General features: G+C 52.4%; 1 protein-coding gene across 1 annotated transcript in view; it reads right to left on the reverse strand.

Moving 5' to 3' along the window:
• Nucleotides 1–21,840, reverse strand: part of LOC146058627 (protein sel-1 homolog 3-like) — an 83,216-nt gene that overhangs the window by 46,045 nt on the left and 15,331 nt on the right. The window contains 6 exon segments of the mRNA XM_083170901.1: nucleotides 324–523; nucleotides 1,061–1,207; nucleotides 2,195–2,324; nucleotides 9,999–10,131; nucleotides 11,310–11,359; nucleotides 21,651–21,766. Of these exon segments, the coding sequence (XP_083027027.1) occupies nucleotides 324–523; nucleotides 1,061–1,207; nucleotides 2,195–2,324; nucleotides 9,999–10,131; nucleotides 11,310–11,359; nucleotides 21,651–21,766 (776 nt within the window).

Consider the following 21,840-nt stretch of genomic DNA (forward strand, 5'->3'; position numbering starts at 1 on the left):
AAATAACGACCGACCGACCCGCGGGACCGCACATCGGATCGGTATCGGTCCACACCAGGTCAGAAAAGGGCCCAATCAGCACACAATCTACATCCAATTGATCGGAATTGGATCTACTGTAGATTGTGGGGATCGGGCCCTAGTCGTCCTGGTGTGTACCCAGCATTAGGTATTGCTACTGGTTGTGGGAGTGCATGGCACCAGTCCTTGTCCATCTCTCATGTACCAGTGCGTCCTTGTCTGAATCTGTGGATAGTTAATGGAGGGCACATCTATGGACCACCCTCACCCTCCAGCCAGCACTCAGGACACAATGCCAATACCTTAGACTCGTCTCTCTTCACCCCCAGGCCGGTTTGGTATAGAACGGATGCGAGGTAGAGAGCGGGGTCATATCCCAGACATCCAGCCTGTAGCAGGAGAGGCATAGCCCTTCTTATTCCAGAGAGACCCTCTGGGGCCAGGATCTTCCGCAGGTATATTCTGTGCAGGGCTTGGCCGAAGAGCTCACTCCTAAAGGATCCTGAGTGAAAAATAAAAACAAATATCAAAAAGTGAGTCTCAAATGTCTGAATAAGAAACCCGGGGTCATAATATTATCGCTGTTGGTGGTGGCGTCTTCCAGCAATTACAGTAACCAGGCTGGGTGATGGTGAGGCAGCGGAGGCAGCTGGCTGTGGCTCTCAGATATAGGGGCAGCAAAATGCACCATTACAGTTCAAAGACTAATTCAGGGAATTATATCTTGTGGTACTGTATGACGGATATAGATTATAAGGACAATACTTCCCCTTCTATCTATAGTTACTGTATAGAAATGTTTTATTCTAAAAATAAATGCATAAACTGATAACGAGATACCATATAAGCAGTGGTGGAACTGCTGTCAATATGGGGTCCAGAGCTAAAAGGGGCTTGGAAATGATATCACCCTCCCCCTCCCCTCTCTGTCAGGTGACCATTACCCCCAGCAAGCACTCTGTTTTGTTCTCATTAAATCTGAGGCCTCCCCTGACCATAGAGTTACAGACCCCTACTGAACGTTTGCTGTAATAAGCGCACTCACCTGCGCGGCCTGCTCCCCTCCTCAGCAGCCTGGTGATTAGCACCCTGTGGGAGGGAGGTGGCGCATCCCAAATTGTGCACTTGGGACCTGGATCTGGTGTGCGATAACGGGCAATAAGCTCACCATATGGGTCACTGCAGCCTTCTATTAAATGACAAAGTAAAACAATGATTAACAAACTACACACAGAGGTATAATAATGTAACTGCAGGAGGAGAACTACTGGGATCTGAGAATCAGCATTATCCGAATAGAGGAACGCTGGCATGTCAGGACCATATTCTGGGCATTAGGGGAAGGTTACCAGGGTGGATAGAGGAACGCTGGCATGTCAGGACCATATTCTGGGCATTAGGGGAAGGTTACCAGGGCGGACAGAGGAACGCTGGCATGTCAGGACCATATTCTGGGCATTAGGGGTAGGTTACCAGGGTGAATAGAGGAACGCTGGCATGTCAGGACCATATTCTGGGCACTGGGGAAGGTTACCAGGGTGGATAGAGGAACGCTGGCATGTCAGGACCATATTCTGGGCATTAGGGGAAGGTTACCAGGGCGGATAGAGGAACGCTGGCATGTCAGGACCATATTCCGGGTATTACCAAGGCAGCCATTGCAAATCCGATTGCAGCTGGAGATGCCGCGGCGCCTCAGGAGAGCTGCTAAGCATAAGATTGCCAGAAGTCCAGTGATTTCACCAAAGTGGGCATGTTACCCCTTATGTGTGTGAGAGGCATTTGTCAGATGCCGGCAGTGGGCGTCTCTGGGCACAGTATGGTGGCTGAATCATTGGCATATTTTCAAAAGTCTATTGTAAATGAAATGTGCTCTAGTAAAGCCGGTGGGATGAAAAGATCGTACAGGAAATTGTGGTGTAGTATGAGAGAACATACAGTATAGCCATATTTCCATACCAGCACACTGCACTTGGGGAACAGGGACCAATGGGGGTACAGCCTAGCCCTGCCTTCTGCAGTGGCAAGCAATGTCTAGTCTCTGCTCTTAGATGATTTGGAAGTTTCTGTGAGACCAAGTCATAACAATTGGGCCGGACATGGGTGGGCATCTTAGCATCCATAAACTCCTTCCAAGGAATGGGAGGCGGCTGTGTAACCATGCGATCTATACCTGCAATCTCAGGGGGCTCCGCAAGAGAGGCAAAATGCTGAAATCGCGCTGAACATTCATCCTTAAATGCATCACATGTCAGGAACCACTGGGGAAGCTCTGTGCCCTCCACCAACTTCGGAGGATGAGTCTGAGGAAGGAAGAGGCAATATAACGGTCAGTGGGAGGGAAGAGACAGGATAGTGGTCAGTGGGAGGGAAGAGACAGGATAGTGGTCAGTGGGATGGAAGAGACAGGATAATGGTCAGTGGGAGGGAAGAGACAGGATAGTGGTCAGTGCGAGGGAAGAGACAGGATAGTGGTCAGTGGGATGGAAGAGACAGGATAGTGGTCAGTGGGAGGGAAGAGACAGGATAATGGTCAGTGGGAGGGAAGAGACAGGATAGTGGTCAGTGCGAGGGAAGAGACAGGATAGTGGTCAGTGGGATGGAAGAGACAGGATAACGGTCAGTGGGAGGGAAGAGACAGGATAGTGATCAGTGCGAGGGAAGAGACAGGATAGTGGTCATTGGAGGGAAGAGACAGAAAAATGGTCAGTGGGAGGGAAGAGACAGGATAATGGTCAGTGGGAGGGAAGAGACAGGAAAATGGTCAGTGGGAGGGAAGAGACAGGATAATGGTCAGTGGGAGGGAAGAGACAGGATAATGGTCAGTGGGAGGGAAGAGACAGGATAGTGATCAGTGCGAGGGAAGAGACAGGATAGTGGTTAGTGGGAGGGAAGAGACAGGATAGTGGTTAGTGGGAGGGAAGAGACAGGATAACGGTCAGTGGGAGGGAAGAGAGAGGATAGTGGTCAGTGGGAGGGAAGAGACAGGAAAGTGGTCAGTGGGAGGGAAGAGAGAGGATAGTGGTCAGTGGGAGGGAAGAGACCGGATAGTGGTAGGGAAGAGAGACGATAACGGTCAGTGGGAGGGAAGAAACAGGCTAGTGGTCAGTGGGAGGGAAGAGATAGGATAACGGTCAGTGGGAGGGAAGAGACAGAATAACGGTCAGTGGGAGGGAAGAGACAGGATAACGGTCAGTGGGAGGGAAGAGACAGGATAACGGTCAGTGGGAGGGAAGAGACAGGATAACGGTCAGTGGGAGGGAAGAGACAGGATAACGGTCAGTGGGAGGGAAGAGACAGGATAACGGTCAGTGGGAGGGAAGAGACAGGATAACGGTCAGTGGGAGGGAAGAGACAGGATAACGGTCAGTGGGAGGGAAGAGAGAGGATAACGGTCAGTGGGAGGGAAGAGACAGGATAGTGGTCAGTGGGAGGGAAGAGACAGGATAATGGTCAGTGGGAGGGAAGAGACAGGATAGTGATCAGTGCGAGGGAAGAGACAGGATAGTGGTTAGTGGGAGGGAAGAGACAGGATAGTGGTTAGTGGGAGGGAAGAGACAGGATAACGGTCAGTGGGAGGGAAGAGAGAGGATAGTGGTCAGTGGGAGGGAAGAGACAGGAAAGTGGTCAGTGGGAGGGAAGAGAGAGGATAGTGGTCAGTGGGAGGGAAGAGACCGGATAGTGGTAGGGAAGAGAGACGATAACGGTCAGTGGGAGGGAAGAAACAGGCTAGTGGTCAGTGGGAGGGAAGAGATAGGATAACGGTCAGTGGGAGGGAAGAGACAGAATAACGGTCAGTGGGAGGGAAGAGACAGGATAACGGTCAGTGGGAGGGAAGAGACAGGATAACGGTCAGTGGGAGGGAAGAGACAGGATAACGGTCAGTGGGAGGGAAGAGACAGGATAACGGTCAGTGGGAGGGAAGAGACAGGATAACGGTCAGGGGGAGGGAAGAGACAGGATAACGGTCAGTGGGAGGGAAGAGACAGGATAACGGTCAGTGGGAGGGAAGAGAGAGGATAACGGTCAGTGGGAGGGAAGAGACAGGATAGTGGTCAGTGGGAGGGAAGAGACAGGATAGTGGTCAGTGGGAGGGAAGAGACAGGATAGTGGTCAGTGGGAGGGAAGAGACAGGATAATGGTCAGTGCGAGGGAAGAGACAGGATAGTGGTCAGTGGGAGGGAAGAGACAGGATAACGGTCAGTGGGAGGGAAGAGACAGGATAGTGGTCAGTGGGAGGGAAGAGACAGGATAGTGGTCAGTGGGAGGGAAGAGACAGGATAACGGTCAGTGGGAGGGAAAAGACAGGATAGTGGTCAGTGGGAGGGAAGAGACAGGATAACGGTCAGTGGGAGGGAAGAGACAGGATAACGGTCAGTGGGAGGGAAGAGAGAGGATAATAGTCAGTGGGAGGGAAGAGACAGGATAGTGGTCAGTGGGAGGGAAGAGACAGGATAGTGGTCAGTGGGAGGGAAGAGACAAGATAACGGTCAGTGAGAGGGAAGAGACAGGATAACGGTCAGTGGGAGGGAAGAGACAGGATAACGGTCAGTGGGAGGGAAGAGACAGGATAACGGTCAGTGGGAGGGAAGAGACAGGATAACGGTCAGTGGGAGGGAAGAGACAGGATAACGGTCAGTGGGAGGGAAGAGACAGGATAACGGTCAGTGGGAGGGAAGAGACAGGATAACGGTCAGTGGGAGGGAAGAGAGAGGATAACGGTCAATGGGAGGGAAGAGACAGGATAGTGGTCAGTGGGAGGGAAGAGACAGGATAGTGGTCAGTGGGAGAGAAGAGACAAGATAACGGTCAGTGAGAGGGTAGAGACAGGATAACGGTCAGTGAGAGGGAAGAGACAGGATAACGGTCAGTGGGAGGGCAGAGGCAGGATAGTGGTCAGTGGGAGGGCAGAGAGAGGATAGTGGTCAGTGGGAGGGCAGAGACAGGATAGTGGTCAGTGGGAGGGAAGAGACAGGATAGTGGTCAGTGGGAGGGAAGAGACAGGATAGTGGTCAGTGGGAGGGCAGAGACATGATAACGGTCAGTGGGAGGGAAGAGACAGGATAACGGTCAGTGGGAGGGAAGAGACAGGATAGTGGTCAGTGGGAGGGCAGAGACAGGATAACGGTCAGTGGGAGGGCAGAGACAGGATAGTGGTCAGTGGGAGGGCAGAGACAGGATAGTGGTCAGTGGGAGGGCAGAGACATGATAGTGGTCAGTGGGAGGGAAGAGACAGGATAGTGGTCAGTGGGAGGGCAGAGACATGATAACGTTCAGTGGGAGGGAAGAGACAGGATAACGGTCAGTGGGAGGGAAGAGACAGGATAACGGTCAGTGGGAGGGAAGAGACACGAAAACAGTCATTGGGAGGGCAGAGACAGGATAACGGTCAGTGGGAGGGAAGAGACAGGATAAAGGTCAGTGGGAGGGAAGAGACAGGATAGTGGTCAGTGGGAGGGCAGAGACAGGATAGTGGTCAGTGGGAGGGCAGAGACAGGATAGTGGTCAGTGGGAGGGCAGAGACATGATAACAGTCAGTGGGAGGGAAGAGACAGGATAGAGGTCAGTGGGAGGGAAGAGACAGGATAGTGGTCAGTGGGAGGGAAGAGACAGGATAGTGGTCAGTGGGAGGGCAGAGAGAGGATAGTGGTCAGTGGGAGGGCAGAGACAGGATAGTGGTCAGTGGGGGGGCAGAGACAGGATAGTGGTCAGTGGAAGGGCAGAGAGAGGATAGTGGTCAGTGGGAGGGAGGAGACAGGATAGTGGTCAGTGAGAGGGCAGAGACAGGATAGTGGTCAGTGGGAGGGCAGAGACAGGATAGTGGTCAGTGGGAGGGCAGAGACAGGATAGTGGTCAGTGGGAGGGCAGAGACATGATAACAGTCAGTGGGAGGGAAGAGACAGGATAGAGGTCAGTGGGAGGGAAGAGACAGGATAGTGGTCAGTGGGAGGGAAGAGACAAGATAGTGGTCAGTGGGAGGGCAGAGACAGGATAGTGGTCAGTGGGAGGGCAGAGACAGGATAATGGTCAGTGGGAGGGAAGAGACAGGATAGTGGTCAGTGGGAGGGAGGAGACAGGATAGGGGTCAGTGGGAGGGAAGAGACAGGATAGTGGTCAGTGGGAGGGCAGAGACAAGATAATGGTCAGTGGGAGGGCAGAGGCAGGATAGTGGTCAGTGGGAGTAAGGAGACATGATAGTGGTCAGTGGGAGGGCAGAGACAGGATAATGGTCAGTGGAAGGGCAGAGGCAGGATAGTGGTCAGTGGGAGGGAAGAGACAGGATAGTGGTCAGTGGGAGGGAAGAGACAGGATAACGGTCAGTGGGAGGGCAGAGACAGGATAGTGGTCAGTGGGAGGGCAGTGACATGATAACGGTCAGTCGGAGGGCAGAGACAGGATAGTGGTCAGTGGGAGGGCAGAGACAGGATAGTGGTCAGTGGGAGGGAGGAGACAGGATAGTGGTCAGTGGGAGGGCAGAGACAGGATAGTGGTCAGTGGGAGGGCAGAGAGAGGATAGTGGTCAGTGGGAGGGCAGAGACATGATAGTGGTCAGTGGGAGGGCAGAGACATGATAGTGGTTAGTGGGGGGCAGAGACATGATAGTGGTCAGTGGGAGGGAAGAGACAGGATAGTGGTCAGTGGGAGGGCAGAGACAGGATAGTGGACAGTGGGAGGGAAGAGACAGGATAGTGGTCAGTGGGAGGGCAGAGACAGGATAGTGGTCAGTGGGAGGGCAGAGACAGGATAGTGGTCAGTGGGAGGGAGGAGACAGGATAGTGGTCAGTGGGAGGGCAGAGACAGGATAGTGGTCAGTGGGGGGGCAGAGACAGGATAGTGGTCAGTGGGAGGGCAGAGACAGGATAGTGGTCAGTGGGGGGCAGAGACAGGATAGTGGTCAGTGGGAGGGAAGAGACAGGATAGTGGTCAGTGGGGGGGCAGAGACAGGATAGTGGTCAGTGGGAGGGCAGAGACAGGATAGTGGTCAGTGGGAGGGAGGAGACAGGATAGGGGTCAGTGGGAGGGAAGAGACAGGATAGTGGTCAGTGGGAGGGCAGAGACAGGATAATGGTCAGTTGGAGGGCAGAGGCAGGATAGTGGTCAGTGGGAGGGAGGAGACATGATAGTGGTCAGTGGGAGGGCAGAGACAGGATAATGGTCAGTGGGAGGGAAGAGACAGGATAGTGGTCAGTGGGAGGGAAGAGACAGGATAACGGTCAGTGGGAGGGCAGAGACAGGATAGTGGTCAGTGGGAGGGCAGTGACATGATAACGGTCAGTGGGAGGGCAGAGACAGGATAGTGGTCAGTGGGAGGGCAGAGACAGGATAGTGGTCAGTGGGAGGGAGGAGACAGGATAGTGGTCAGTGGGAGGGCAGAGACAGGATAGTGGTCAGTGGGAGGGCAGAGAGAGGATAGTGGTCAGTGGGAGGGCAGAGACATGATAGTGGTCAGTGGGAGGGCAGAGACATGATAGTGGTTAGTGGGGGGCAGAGACATGATAGTGGTCAGTGGGAGGGAAGAGACAGGATAGTGGTCAGTGGGAGGGCAGAGACAGGATAGTGGTCAGTGGGAGGGCAGAGACAGGATAATGGTCAGTGGGAGGGAAGAGACAGGATAGTGGTCAGTGGGAGGGAGGAGACAGGATAGGGGTCAGTGGGAGGGAAGAGACATGATAGTGGTCAGTGGGAGGGCAGAGACAGGATAATGGTCAGTGGGAGGGCAGAGGCAGGATAGTGGTCAGTGGGAGGGAGGAGACATGATAGTGGTCAGTGGGAGGGCAGAGACAGGATAATGGTCAGTGGGAGGGCAGAGGCAGGATAGTGGTCAGTGGGAGGGAAGAGACAGGATAGTGGTCAGTGGGAGGGAAGAGACAGGATAACGGTCAGTGGGAGGGCAGAGACAGGATAGTGGTCAGTGGGAGGGCAGTGACATGATAACGGTCAGTGGGAGGGCAGAGACAGGATAGTGGTCAGTGGGAGGGCAGAGACAGGATAGAGGTCAGTGGGAGGGAGGAGACAGGATAGTGGTCAGTGGGAGGGCAGAGACAGGATAGTGGTCAGTGGGAGGGCAGAGAGAGGATAGTGGTCAGTGGGAGGGCAGAGACATGATAGTGGTCAGTGGGAGGGCAGAGACATGATAGTGGTTAGTGGGGGGCAGAGACATGATAGTGGTCAGTGGGAGGGAAGAGACAGGATAGTGGTCAGTGGGAGGGCAGAGACAGGATAGTGGACAGTGGGAGGGAAGAGACAGGATAGTGGTCAGTGGGAGGGCAGAGACAGGATAGTGGTCAGTGGGAGGGCAGAGACAGGATAGTGGTCAGTGGGAGCGAGGAGACAGGATAGTGGTCAGTGGGAGGGCAGAGACAGGATAGTGGTCAGTGGGGGGGCAGAGACAGGATAGTTTTCAGTGGGAGGGCAGAGACAGGATAGTGGTCAGTGGGGGGGCAGAGACAGGATAGTGGTCAGTGGGAGGGAAGAGACAGGATAGTGGTCAGTGGGGGGGCAGAGACAGGATAGTGGTCAGTGGGAGGGCAGAGACAGGATAGTGGTCAGTGGGGGGGCAGAGACAGGATAGTGGTCAGTGGGAGGGCAGAGACAGGATAACGGTCAGTGGGAGGGAAGAGACAGGATAGTGGTCAGTGGGAGGGCAGAGACAGGATAGTGGTCAGTGGGAGGGCAGAGACAGGATAGTGGTCAGTGGGAGGGAAGAGACAGGATAACGGTCAGTGGGAGGGAAGAGACAGGATAATGGTCAGTGGGAGGGCAGAGACAGGATAACGGTCAGTGGGAGGGAAGAGACAGGATAGTGGTCAGTGGGAGGGCAGAGACAGGATAGTGGTCAGTGGGAGGGCAGAGACAGGATAGTGGTCAGTGGGAAGAGACAGGATAACGGTCAGTGGGAGGGAAGAGACAGGATAGTGGTCAGTGGGAGGGCAGAGACAGGATGTACCAAGCATGGGGATACTCCCCAATTATTTCCCTAACTTTCCACCCACAAGATGGAAAGTGGAGGGGGCATTAGAGAAACATTGGGGGATATTTACTGATGTGTATTCTACTTCACATGTGATGTTGCTGTGGGCAAGCAATCAGATTATACTTCTTATTTATTTAGCACCCTCTAGGTGATAGTAGGCAGGATCTGATTGGTTGCCCATAGCAACATCACATGTGAAGTAGAATACACATCTTAGTAAATGTCCCCCATTGTTGCAGCTGGGGGTACTCGGTTTTACCCCTGCACCATTGAATGTAGCGAGACTGATATGTATTACTGCCGACCACACATGGCCATTGCTGGGGAGGGTCCTGGGGGAACCCTCTCCTGGATATCTATGCAGCTACATGGGCTACAACAGGCCTCCACCATCTTCCTGTGACAGGAGCTGCAGGGACCAATCTCCAGAAGTTGGAGAGACCTATGGTGGTTGCTGCTGCCTGCTGGAATAGGGGACCTTAGTGATACATTTGGGGGACACTAATTGTGGTAAATCCCCATAAGCGGGTGGATTTGGGACTATGTAAAACAGGACCCGGACTGGACATCAAAATCTGCAGTCCGGAGCTTGTAGTGTCCGGTCCGGGGGGTGTCCAGGCAGGGGGTGTCTCGTCCGGGGGGGATGCCTGTGATTGCTGTCACCAGGGACATGGGGAAGGGGAGATTACAGCCTCCCCGTGTGGTCCGGACCGTTCCGGTTTTTGCTACATGCCCAGACCATACAGGGAGGCTTTGTTCTCCCCCTGGTGACAGCTGTCAAATGAAGCTCCCAGGACAGGACACCCCCCAGACCAGACACTACAAGCTCCGGACTGCAGATTTTGACGCCCGGTCCGGCGGTCCGGGGTCTTGTCTGGGTCCGGTTTTTACCCATACCCGCTGGACTTTGCAGGTTTATGTATAGAGGTTATTGGGTGATGGGACATAGCTGGAGTGTAATTAATCCTCCCTGTACCCTGTTCTAATGAGCGGAATCATTTACCTTGTATATGGGCACAATTCTGTTCCTGTAATATACGCTGGGACCGTAGAACCCGCTCATTCCTTGGACGTACTTAGATCCGCCCAGGTGGAAGCTCCCTGCGGTGTCAGACAGCCGAACCTTATCTGAGAACCTGTCGGGGGTGGGGGGGGATATGATTCATGTTACTTGGCAACAGGCAGAGAGTGTGATTATTATTCTGTAACATTAATATGTATCAGTGATTTCATTACACATTATACATTTAGTGCCTGACCCAGAGGGGAGAACATACAAACTCCACATAGATATGGTATTGGCGTGTGACCCTAGTGCTGACAATGAGGAACACATGGTGTAAGCGGTGGTCCCAGGATATTCCCACACATGTGTCACCTGGAGAACTCTGGGCCGGACCCCGATGGAATTGCGCAGTGACAGGGAAGTGGTTGTGTATTTCCGTGTAATTAATACTGGAGCGCAGCTGTTGGCGTCTGGAGCAGACATCTATTGTTAGCGTTAATGAGGAAATGAGTGCGGTGCCTGAGGGCGCAGTCTTTGTGGCCAATGGCCAAGAAACGCGATAATTATTATGGACACAGGCGCGAGCCTGCGTAACCCTGTGTAAGCTGCGTTATGGTGTAGATGATGTTACAGGTGATGTGCGCAAATCCTATAATGTGCAAGACACATCGGACTCCTCCATCGGATTCGGCCCTCATGGACCTGATTCATGTTTGTGAGTAACTTTTGAGGCCAATTCACACCTGTTCGCACGGGTCCGAATTCGGCCCTGTCCCCGATGGTGGGTGTCTGTGCATGCGCAAACCGCCTTCAGCGCGTTTTATACACGCTGGGGCATTCGCAAAATGATTGACAGGTGGGAAGTAACTATCAATGATTTATCCTCTGTGCAGGAGTATACGTCCGCTCACATCGTGCCATGGGGATTCCATCAGTGTGAGGGGGGCGATATCCACAGTGTACCGCCGGTCACATGGTATGTTTTCTCAGTCACGTGGTGGAAAGACCTCCGTCACCTTAATCTGTGGTTCTCTGCTCCAGTTCACAAGTACGGGTCATGTTTTCTGTATTTCCTTACCCCCAACAAATGTTTCCGCACAGAGAGATCCTGAAAACATGACCTGCTGGGGTACTGGAGATCTGAATATTGGCCCTAATTCTGGTTATTTTGTAGCCTTGCAAGTCCCCAGACGTCACCTTCTCCCCCCTCCCCCGCTATAGATAACACCTACAGTACAGTATACACTATAAACCCGCACAATATACACTATACACACTATGTGCTCTCAGTGACAGCTGTGCCATTACCTGTACGTCATCGCATTCACCCTGTCCCCACAGATTACCGTCAGGTTGGCCTGGGAAAGACAATCAGATTATTCATCAATAACACATATGTCACTGTTTGAGAACACTGTCGTCACTGTCTGATTGAGAGGATTCGCAGAACTACAGCTCTCACCGCGGCCATCCGCATTGTGTATGCCCTTTTCTACACAGTGCAGCACTTACACATAATCAGCAGCCTCAGGGCCGGAGTAAGGGTCCCGGCCGCCCTAGGCTAATACAGAAGTAGAACCCCCCCCCCCCCTTTCCCACCAACAGTTCTTTCACTCATATCTAGCTAAGAATCTGGGATTGCCTTGGGCCTCAGCTCCATTCACAATGCTGCTTAGCGCCCTGGCAGCGCTGGCACCGTCGGCTGAGGCATTACAGCTCCCTGGCTCTGTGACACCGGCGGCTAAGGCATTACAGCGCCCTGGCAGTGCTGGCACCAGCGGCTGAGGCATTACAGCTCCCTGGCTCTGTGACACCGGCGGCTGAGGCATTACAGCTCCCTGGCTCTGTGACACCGGCGGCTGAGGCATTACAGCTCCCTGGCTCTGTGACACCGGCGGCTGAGGCATTACAGCGCCCTGGCAGTGCTGGCACCGGCGGCTGAGGCATTAATTACAGCTCCCAGGCTCTGTGACACCGGCAGTCCCAGCAGGCACCTCAGCTCCCACATTTCACCAGACCTTACTTGGCCCCAACTCCAGTGGCCCCTAGATGCAGCCTAATCGGGTAACGGATGACTCACCGACAGTCGGGATTCCGACAGTCATTACTCCAACGTCAGAATCCCGACTGTCGGTGTGTTATACCACACCCTCCCAATCAGCCTATTAGTTAATCCTTGCACATCCTACCTGGTGGATATTTTTTGGGGTTGCAGTGACCCCACGAGGCCTTCAAAGCTCAGCTGCCACCCTTGCAATGGTCAGTGGTCAACCCGTCACCACCACAGGCCGCAGTTTTAGGCTCGCTTTCTGAGATTCTGTCAGATACCGATACATACTTAGTTGGGGCCATTGTTAGGGTTAGGATTACTGTTAGAGCCCCCCCCCCCCCCCGCGCTGCTAGCATCCCCTCACAGTACATACCCCTGTACCCACCCCCGTCTGCCCCCTCCCCTTCCTGTGGGAACACCTCAGTGACTGTGATTGTAACACCCCATAACTGTGGAATAATAGGTGCCGTGTATTCCAGTTAACCAGGGGTTAATATACCTCAGCAAGAGGCACAGCTCAGCCCTAAAGAGTTAAACACAGACAGGCTGGAGTGTGACAGGAAGAGAGAGGTCAGAGGTGACCTGAGCCAGCAGCTTGAGAGTAGGAGGAAAGCTAGCACAGGGAGAGGAGACTTCTCCTGCAGCTGAGTGACACTGTGCATAGGGAGTAAGCAGTGTAGCCTGTGAGCGTGTGGAGAACTCCTGTATAGAGAGATAGAGGAGGACAACAGCGTGGCATCTGTGACCCCTGACCTGCCAGACGCTTCAGCAGCAGAGAGCTCCAGCAATAAATGACTGCCTGTGAGGCCTGTGAGAGAAGGAGCCAGTCGTGCAGAGTGCACACAGTCCAAGAGAATACAGCAGCTCAAGGCCCAGCAGTGAGAGCCCAGCACACAGCAAAGTCTGGACACCAGAGAAGACAGGAGGCAGAGACTGGTCAGAACCAGCACCAGCAGCAGCTACAGGTACACTACTGCACACTGCCCCCACCTAGCACACCCTGTTAGGTTGCCTGCCCGACACCTAGTACAGCCAGCGGCCCTGTGTAGCTGAGTGTGGCAACGCTGAGGCGCCCGCACTAGCAGTCCCCTGAGGGTACACAGCGATGGGCGAAGATTCACTGACCCCAGCCGGAGTCAAGACCTCCCCAGTCTTTCCCAAGACCTCCCCTTCACCGTCTTTACCCATTCCTCATAGCAGAATCCCAGAATTGCCACTGTAGTGGGTTTAGTGAAAATCCATAAGAGAAGCTAGGACAATCCCTCAGGATTTGTGATAGTTCACTTTTTCTTCACCTTTAAAGTATAGTTAATGGAACACTAGTGCCACCCGGTGGCTTAAGGACCAAACTGCGACCTCATATAGAATTAATAGGAAAAGCCGGCAACTACATTAAGTCCTATGCATAGGCCTCCGTCGGGACTGACCGGTCTTATTAACAGAGAGTGTACCCGGGTACTTAGAGTGAGTTGAGTATTGATTTTATGGTAATTCGCTAAAACTATTTGTAAGTATAACAGTTGGTTGTAATGTTCACTCATACTCGGTATTATCACTGTATCCAGGCGTAAATTAGTGGACCAGCTCGCCGGTCCAGCAGCATAGTGGAAGTAGTTTCTCAAACTGCAGTGATAGGCCGAGTACGGAGTGACTCAGAGTTACCGGTAGCTCCATTGTTTTTTTATGGTATATTGCATTTGTATGCATAGTGTGAGTTGTATTGCATTGATTGTATTCTGATATTGTGGAATTGTTGTGATGTCATTACGTAAAGAAGGCAGCCGTTCCCAATGGCCGTGTTACAATAAAAGGTCAAAGTAATTCTTTTGTCGACTGTTCTGTGCCATCATCCTGTATCACGAGAAGACTCCTGACTGGAATCCGTGAGACCGGGGAAACACGACCCCCACCGCATCCCACCAGGTAACCATATCCAGGTGTTTACAGTTCTCTGGCGTCACGAACAGGATATAGTCGACGCGGAGTATAATCCGATACCAGGATGGACACAGTACAGGTTGGGGGTGGACAGCCACCCGTTGTGCCCCCCAACGGCGACCAACAGGCTGCCCCCCCAGTGTCAGTACCTGCTCCAGCAGCATAGAAACATAGAAACATAGAATTTGACGGCAGATAAGAACCACTTGGCCCATCTAGTCTGCCCCCTTTTTAAACATGTTACCTCAAACCATATTTGATCCTTATTTTTTTGTAAGGATATCAATATGCCTATCCCAAGCATGTTTAAATTGTACTACTGTATTTGCGTCTACCACCTCTGATGGGAGGCTATTCCACTTATCTACTACTCTATCTACTACTCTTTCTGTGAAGTAATTCTTCCTCAAATTTCCCCTGAATCTTCCTCCCTCTAGTTTCAGTGCATGTCCTCGTGTTCTGCTGCTCCTCTTCCTGTGAAGAATGTCTCCCACCTGTACCTTGTTAAAACCCTTGATATATTTGAAAGTTTCTATCATGTCCCCCCTTTCCCTTCTCTGCTCTAAAGTATACATATTAAGATCTTTTAGTCTTTCCTGGTACGTTTTGTGATGTAGGCCATGCACCATTTTAGTTGCCCTTCTTTGTACAGTCTCTAATGTATTTATATCCTTCTGGAGATATGGCCTCCAGAACTGAACACAATACTCTAGATGAGGTCGTACCAATGACCTATACAGTGGCATTATTACTTCTTTCTTTCTACTGCTGATACCTCTCCCTATGCAACCAAGCATCTGACTTGCCTTCTTCATTGCTTTGTTACATTGCCTACCTGCCTTTAAGTCCCCTGAAATAGTGACACCTAGATCCCTCTCTTCCTCAGTAGTTTCCATTATAGTGCCATTTATACTATATTTAGTCTTTGGATTTTTGCAACCCAAGTGCATGATTTTGCATTTTTTGGCATTAAACTGTAGTTGCCACCCCTCATGCTCCCATCACGCTACCCTACTACTTTGGGGCCCCATGGATGCTGACCTACAGCGGGGACTCCAACAAGGGAGCCACGTTCACAGCGTTTAAGAACCAGATCCATGTCCCAGCTCTACACACCGAGCGAAGAACAGAGGGTACAAATCTTAATCGGCCAACTCACAGGCTCCGCCCTCAGTGAGGTTGAGTCGTGGGCCGATGACCAAAAGACGAGCACTGACGAGATTCTGAATCGGCTGGCCACGATCTTTGAGACCGCTACCCTCCCAGAGCTGAAGATGCAACTATACGGACGAAAACAACGGCCGGGTGAAACCCTCCGGGATTTCGCCCTGAGTCTACAGGCGACCCTGAAACTCATACAAGCGGCTGACAAAGATGAAATTCGCAATGGCGACGAAGCCCTTGCCATACAGTTCGTTGAAGGAGTATCGAACCCCACCATTAAGACCCTTCTACGGCTCCTGAAGATGCAAATGCTGGGTAAATCCTTTGCCGATTTTAAAAACATTGCCATTGCCACCATCGGGAACCACTCCGACCCTGAGGTGGAGTATCCGGAGATGGTGGGGTTTCGAGGACCAGTGGCTACGAACCCAGAACAGTCCGGGAAGCCAAAGGACCGGGCCATACAGCATAGCCAGCAGTCATCAGGAGACCCCGGTCAGGTCCTCCAGCGCCAGGTAGAAGACCTAGCCATTGAGATGGCCGTGATGCAGCGAGAGATGCACCAGGTAGCACGGCAAACTGCGCCGGACAGGGGGGGAGCCAGATGGAAGGCAGAACGATGGCAGCCAAACCGAAACCGCTGGGAGCCACCTCGGGAGTCTGGTCGACAGGCCACCGACCAGTTTGACTACCAAGACCGACCTATTTGCCAGCGGTCTCAGGAAGTGGGGCACGTTGAAAGGGACTGTCCACCTGATCCTTTAAACTCCAATGCCCCGAGGGAGAGGGCCGAACCTCGGGGGGAACAGGAAGAATAGGTCCAGGTGAAGACGGGCAGACCTACTATGGCAGACAGAGCCATATAAGTATAGGCAAATTATCTGCCAGGTTAGACCGTGACCCTCCCGTTCGCATGAAAAGTCAAGGGAAAGTTATCTGGTTCCACGTCCAACGTGGATTTGGGTTCGTTGAGTGTATTGACCCAAAGCGAGACATCTTCGTCCACTACACCGCCATCCAGAAGAGTGACCCAAGGAAATTATACCGAAGCCTGAGGGCTGGAGAGATGGTAGAATTTGACGTCGTCAGAGGTGAGAAGGGCCTCCAAGCAGTGAACGTCACTGGCCCAGGTGGTACTCCTGTTCGAGGCAACAGATACGCTGCAAGAAACAAGTGGCATGGGAGCCACCCACTTCGCCGCAGCCATCCCCAAGACCAACCTCAGGGGAATAGTAGGCACTCCAAGAAAACAGCACTCGTGGCAGGAAACCCAAAGGAAGGGCCGTATGTATGTAGCCAGCGGTACTCTCATGCCCGAGTGCAGAACGAGCTGATGAAAGAGGACCCGTAACGAGGCAAAGTACACCCCAAATGAAAAACCCGCCCTTATATGGCCACTAAGATGCCTACGTCGACAACCGGGAGCTACCAGATGGGAGATCCAGATGGAACCCGACAGCAGCGGATCCATCGCAACCATCATAAGTCACACCCCAACCGAACCCAGTTGCCCCTCAAGTCAAGCAGCAAAGTGAGCGATAATGACGGCCAGAATCTCGTCCTGAACATGTTGCAGAGTACGGTGGAGCTGTCACTGAATGGGGGGTGGTCAACATTCCTCCCAACAGGGGTGCCACTGTTGTGGTATAGAGCATAGTCATACTTATATAAATGTTATTGAATGTTTTGCACCATTGTTCATCCGTCGACAATGTTGCCGACACTGTTTAGTCACCTTGGTAATGTTGTATCTGTTTGTAAATTATACCTTGATTCAAGGAACAGACTCAGTGGTTCTAGAAAGTTATCACAGCTCAGGACTTGTGTTTGTGTTGGTGTGCGCGAGGACACGCACATTAAAAAGTATGGGCGGATGTAACACCCCATAACTGTGGAATAATATGTGCCGTGTATTCCAGTTAACCAGGGGTTAATATACCTCAGCACCAGGCACAGCTCAGCCCTAAAGAGTTAAACCCAGACAGGCTGGAGTGTGACAGGAAGAGAGAGGTCAGAGGTGACCTGAGCCAGCAGCAGGAGAGTAGGAGGAAAGCTAGCACAGGGAGAGGAGACTTCTCCTGCAGCTGAGTGACACTGTGCTTAAGGAGTAAGCAGTGTAGCCTGTGAGCGTGTGGAGAACTCCTGTATAGAGAGAGAGGAGGACAGCAGCGTGGCATCTGTGACCCCTGACCTGCCAGACGCTTCAGCAGCAGAGAGCTCCAGCAATAAATGACAGCCTGTGAGGCCTGTGAGAGAAGGAGCCAGTCGTGCAGAGTGCACACAGTCCAAGAGAATACAGCAGCTCAAGGCCCAGCAGTGAGAGCCCAGCACACAGCAGAGTCTGGACACCAGAGAAGACAGGAGGCAGAGACTGGTCAGAACCAGCAGCAGCTACAGGTACACTACTGCACACTGCCCCCACCTAGCACACCCTGTTAGGTTGCCTGCCTGACACCTAGTACAGCCAGCGGCCCTGTGTAGCTGAGTGTGGCAACGCTGAGGCGCCCGCACTAGTAGTCCCCGGAGGGTACACAGCGATGGGCGAAGATTCACTGACCCCAGCCGGAGTCAAGACCTCCCCAGTCTTTCCCAAGACCTCCCCTTTACCGTCTTTACCCATTCCTCATAGCAGAATCCCAGAATTGCCACTGTAGTGGGTTTAGTGAAAACCCATGGAGAAGCTAGGACAATCCCTCAGGATTTGTGATAGTTCACTTTTTCTTCACCTTTAAAGTATAGTTAATGGAACACTAGTGCCACCCGGTGGCTTAAGGACCAAACTGCGACCTCATATAGAATTAATAGGAAAAGCCGGCAACTACATTAAGTCCTATGCATAGGCCTCCGTCGGGACTGACCGGTCTTATTAACAGAGAGTGTACCCGGGTACTTAGAGTGAGTTGAGTATTGATTTTATGGTAATTCGCTAAAACTATTTGTTAGTATAACAGTTGGTTGTAATGTTCACTCATACTCGGTATTATCACTGTATCCAGGTGTAAATTAGTGGACCAGCTCGCCGGTCCAGCAGCGTAGTGGAAGCAGTGGTACTTGTTTCCTAGCACGGCCACGGTCTGCGACGCGACCGACGCGATGCCCCCGATTTTCACATTGAAATGCATTGAAAAAAGTCAAAATCGCGTCGGTCGCGTCGTATGCGGCTAAAAATGGCTTAAATGGTCCAGACGCGATGCCCCCGATTTCCCCATAGGGAACAATGTTAAATGCCTCAATTTAGCCGCGATGCCCCCGATTTCCCATAGGAATCAATGTTAAATGGCTCAATTTACCAAAATCATCATAGGGAACAATGGTAAATGGGCCAGAAAACCCAAAAAACACCCCTGAACAGTGAAATGTCCCCCCAAAAGTAGTTTACGCCACCCCACGATCAACGCGAACCCGAAGCGTGGCGAGCGCATCGGTACGCGTCCTCCGACCTTTTCATACCCCCACTATCCACGTCGGCGTGGAGTTGAGAATAGAATAGTGTGGCGAGCGTAGCGAGCCACCGAGCCAGAAGCGTGGCGAGGGGACGCGGATAGCTTCACAGCTAAACGCGTCCCTTCGCGGGCTTCACAGGTATCCGCATCCCCTCGCGGGGCACGCTGCGCTCGCCACGCTTCGGGCTCGGTGGCTCGCTGCGCTCGCCACACTATTCTATTCTCAACTCCACGCCGACGTGGATAGTGGGGGTATGAAAAGGTCGGAGGACGCGTACCGCTGCGCTCGCCACGCTTCAGGTTCGCGTTGATCGTTGGGTGTCGTCAACTACTTTTGGGGGGACATTTCACTGTGCAGGGGTGTTTTTTGGGTTTTCTGGCCCATTTACCATTGTTCCCTATGATGATTGGGGTAAATTGAGCCATTTAACATTGATTCCTATGGGAAATCGGGGGCATCGCGGGTAAATTGAGGCATTTAACATTGTTCCCTATGGGGAAATCGCGGGCATGGCCGCGATGCCCCCGATTTTTCCTCACGATGCCCACGATCATGATCGTTGTGGCCGTGCTAGGAAACAAGTACCAAAGCAGTTTCTCAAACTGCAGTGATAGGCCGAGTACGGAGTGACTCAGAGTTACCGGTAGCTCCATTGTCCTTTTATGGTATATTGCATTTGTATGCATAGTGTGAGTTGTATTGCATTGATTGTATTCTGATATTGTGGAATTGTTGTGATGTCATTACGTAAAGAAGGCAGCCGTTCCCAATGGCCGTGTTACAATAAAAGGTCAAAGTAATTCTTTTGTCGACTGTTCTGTGCCACCATCCTGTATCACGAGAAGACTCCTGACTGAAATCCGGGATACCGGGGAAACACGACCCCCACCGCATCCCACCAGGTAACCCTATCCAGGTGTTTACATGATACTCGCCAAAGGCGTTTGCACAGGGGGTCTCCACATGCGCAGAGTCGGTGACGTTATACTGCTGTGACGTTTAGCTGGCCCCGTTCCTGGTGACGCGTGCGGACTGCTCGGAGACTGAGACTGACGTATCCTGGGGACCGGCCGTGGTAGGGCTTGGTCCAGCTGTCAGCACATTGGGTATTATCAGGATTACCAGTGACTGCGGCCGCGATGTGCTGCAGTCACCGCTTCTCCCCATGTACTAATAAAGTGACAGAAGCTATACGTCGTTATAGGCACTGCCGAAGTGCCAGTAAATGCAGGAACGGCCGGTGGCATGATTGAGACAGCTGCTGGCGTCATTGCCGCGGCTCCCCGTTACACAGCCGCGGATTATACATCCAAAACATTCACTTTGTAATTACCCGCGGATGCATGCGCCAGCTTCCTGTAATAATATGTAGCTAACCTGAAACCCTGGCCTGTTCGGGGTGGATACAAAGGTAGACAGTCAATAGGGTATCAAAAAAAGGTTGACATGCAATATGACGGCACACAGGAAATGTCGACATGTGCTAGGTCAACACAGACATAGCTCAGTCTTCAAAATGTCGATGTGGTCAAAAGGTCGACACATGAAATGGTCAACATGCATTTTTCAGATTTTTGTGTCAGTGACGACGCCTGTCGACATGGGCCTCCAGTTAGTGTAGCGAGTGCCATCAGGCCCGGTGTCTCGCTCCGCTGGCGCACTGCTTGGCACACTATACCGTTACCAATTGTAGTCCCAAAAAATAAAATAAAAACCTCTGAAGAACTCATGTCGACCTTTTCATGTGTTGACCTGTAGCATGTTGACCTTTTACTTGTGTCAATCTTTTATCAATATCAGCCTATTGCACGACAACGTTATGGTGTCAACCTTTTCTCTGTCTACCTAGACCCTGTAGACCAGGCCTGGTCAACCTTCGTCGTCCAGCTGTTGTGAAACTACACATCCCAGCATGCCTTGCCATAGTTTTGCATTCCCTAATAGCAAAACTGTGGCAAAGCATGATGGGACTTGTAGTTTCACAACAGCTCAGTCTAACCACTCAGTACCTGGCATTTTGAGCACACAGGCCGACCTGCAGCAGGCGGGACCCTTGCGCCGAAAAGGGGGCGTGGTCTCATGGAAAGGAGGCGTGGCATCAGAAAAAGGAGGCATTACGCATTATGGAACACACCGTAATGCCCATTACAGTATATGACACAAACTGGACCCCACAGGCTGCTCCCCCTGTATAATAACAGGACACAACAGGCTGCTCCCCCTGTATAATGACAGAACACCACAGGCTGCTCCCCCTGCACAATAACTGGACACCACAGGCTGCTCCCCCTGCACAATAACTGGACACCACAGGCTGCTCCCCCTGCACAATAACTGGACACCACAGGCTGCTCCCCCTGCACAATAACAGGAGTGAGGAGTCAGGACACCACAGGCTTCTCTCAGTCCTGTTCTCCCTGTACATATGCTATTTACCTGAGGCTGTGAAGCCGGATGGACACCGAGGCTGCACTAGCAGGGGGAAGTAATGTGCACACACAAGCCGGCTGCAGGAAGTAGGGTGCCATGTGAGGATCGGCACAGGCAGGCTGCGCTGGTTCCTGGCTTCTCCTCTGGCCCCTCGTCCCGCCTGATGCCCCGCCCTCTGTAGCGGCCTCTTGCACTGTCTAGACAGCCATGTTCCCTAAGCCGCGGCCATATTCTTAAAGCCCCGACCAGCGCCGCCGAAGGGAGGAGAATACCATCCTCGGCCAGCAGCCACTGGCACTCACATTCGGCACAACTGGCATTGGCCCTTCTGCCATTTGCCAGAAGGCCAGTCCAGCCCCGGCAGCATGTAACTAACCACGATTTGGGGTTTATGTTCCCTGAATCACTCTCTTGCTTTCCTCATCCATAATAAGGTGTCTGGCAAATGTATAATACGTGGCTGCGAGGAAGAGGGGGGGATAAATAAACAAAAGGCCTAATAATGGAATACCTGCAGCATATGGAGGTCTCTGGCTGGTATGGGTAACCCAGCGTCTGTAGTGCAGCCAGTGCCCATGGATACCCAAGAAAGGAACATACAATGTAATGTACATGATTCTCACCAGGGCGTTCTCCAGCGTCAGCAGAATCTGGCACCATTCCTGCACAGCAACAGGACTCACACTGCGAAACGCGTGGGACTCCGCGGAGACCAGTTCCACCTGGATGTGCAGATGACCTGGAGGCAAGAACCGTCGTCAGTGGCCATTAACGGACCAAATACACATTTCACAGCCATTAAAAGTCTGATGA

The sequence above is a fragment of the Crinia signifera genome, chromosome 2 (assembly GCF_055691185.1).
Source record: "Crinia signifera chromosome 2, ASM5569118v1, whole genome shotgun sequence".
NCBI classification, from domain to species: domain Eukaryota; kingdom Metazoa; phylum Chordata; class Amphibia; order Anura; family Myobatrachidae; genus Crinia; species Crinia signifera.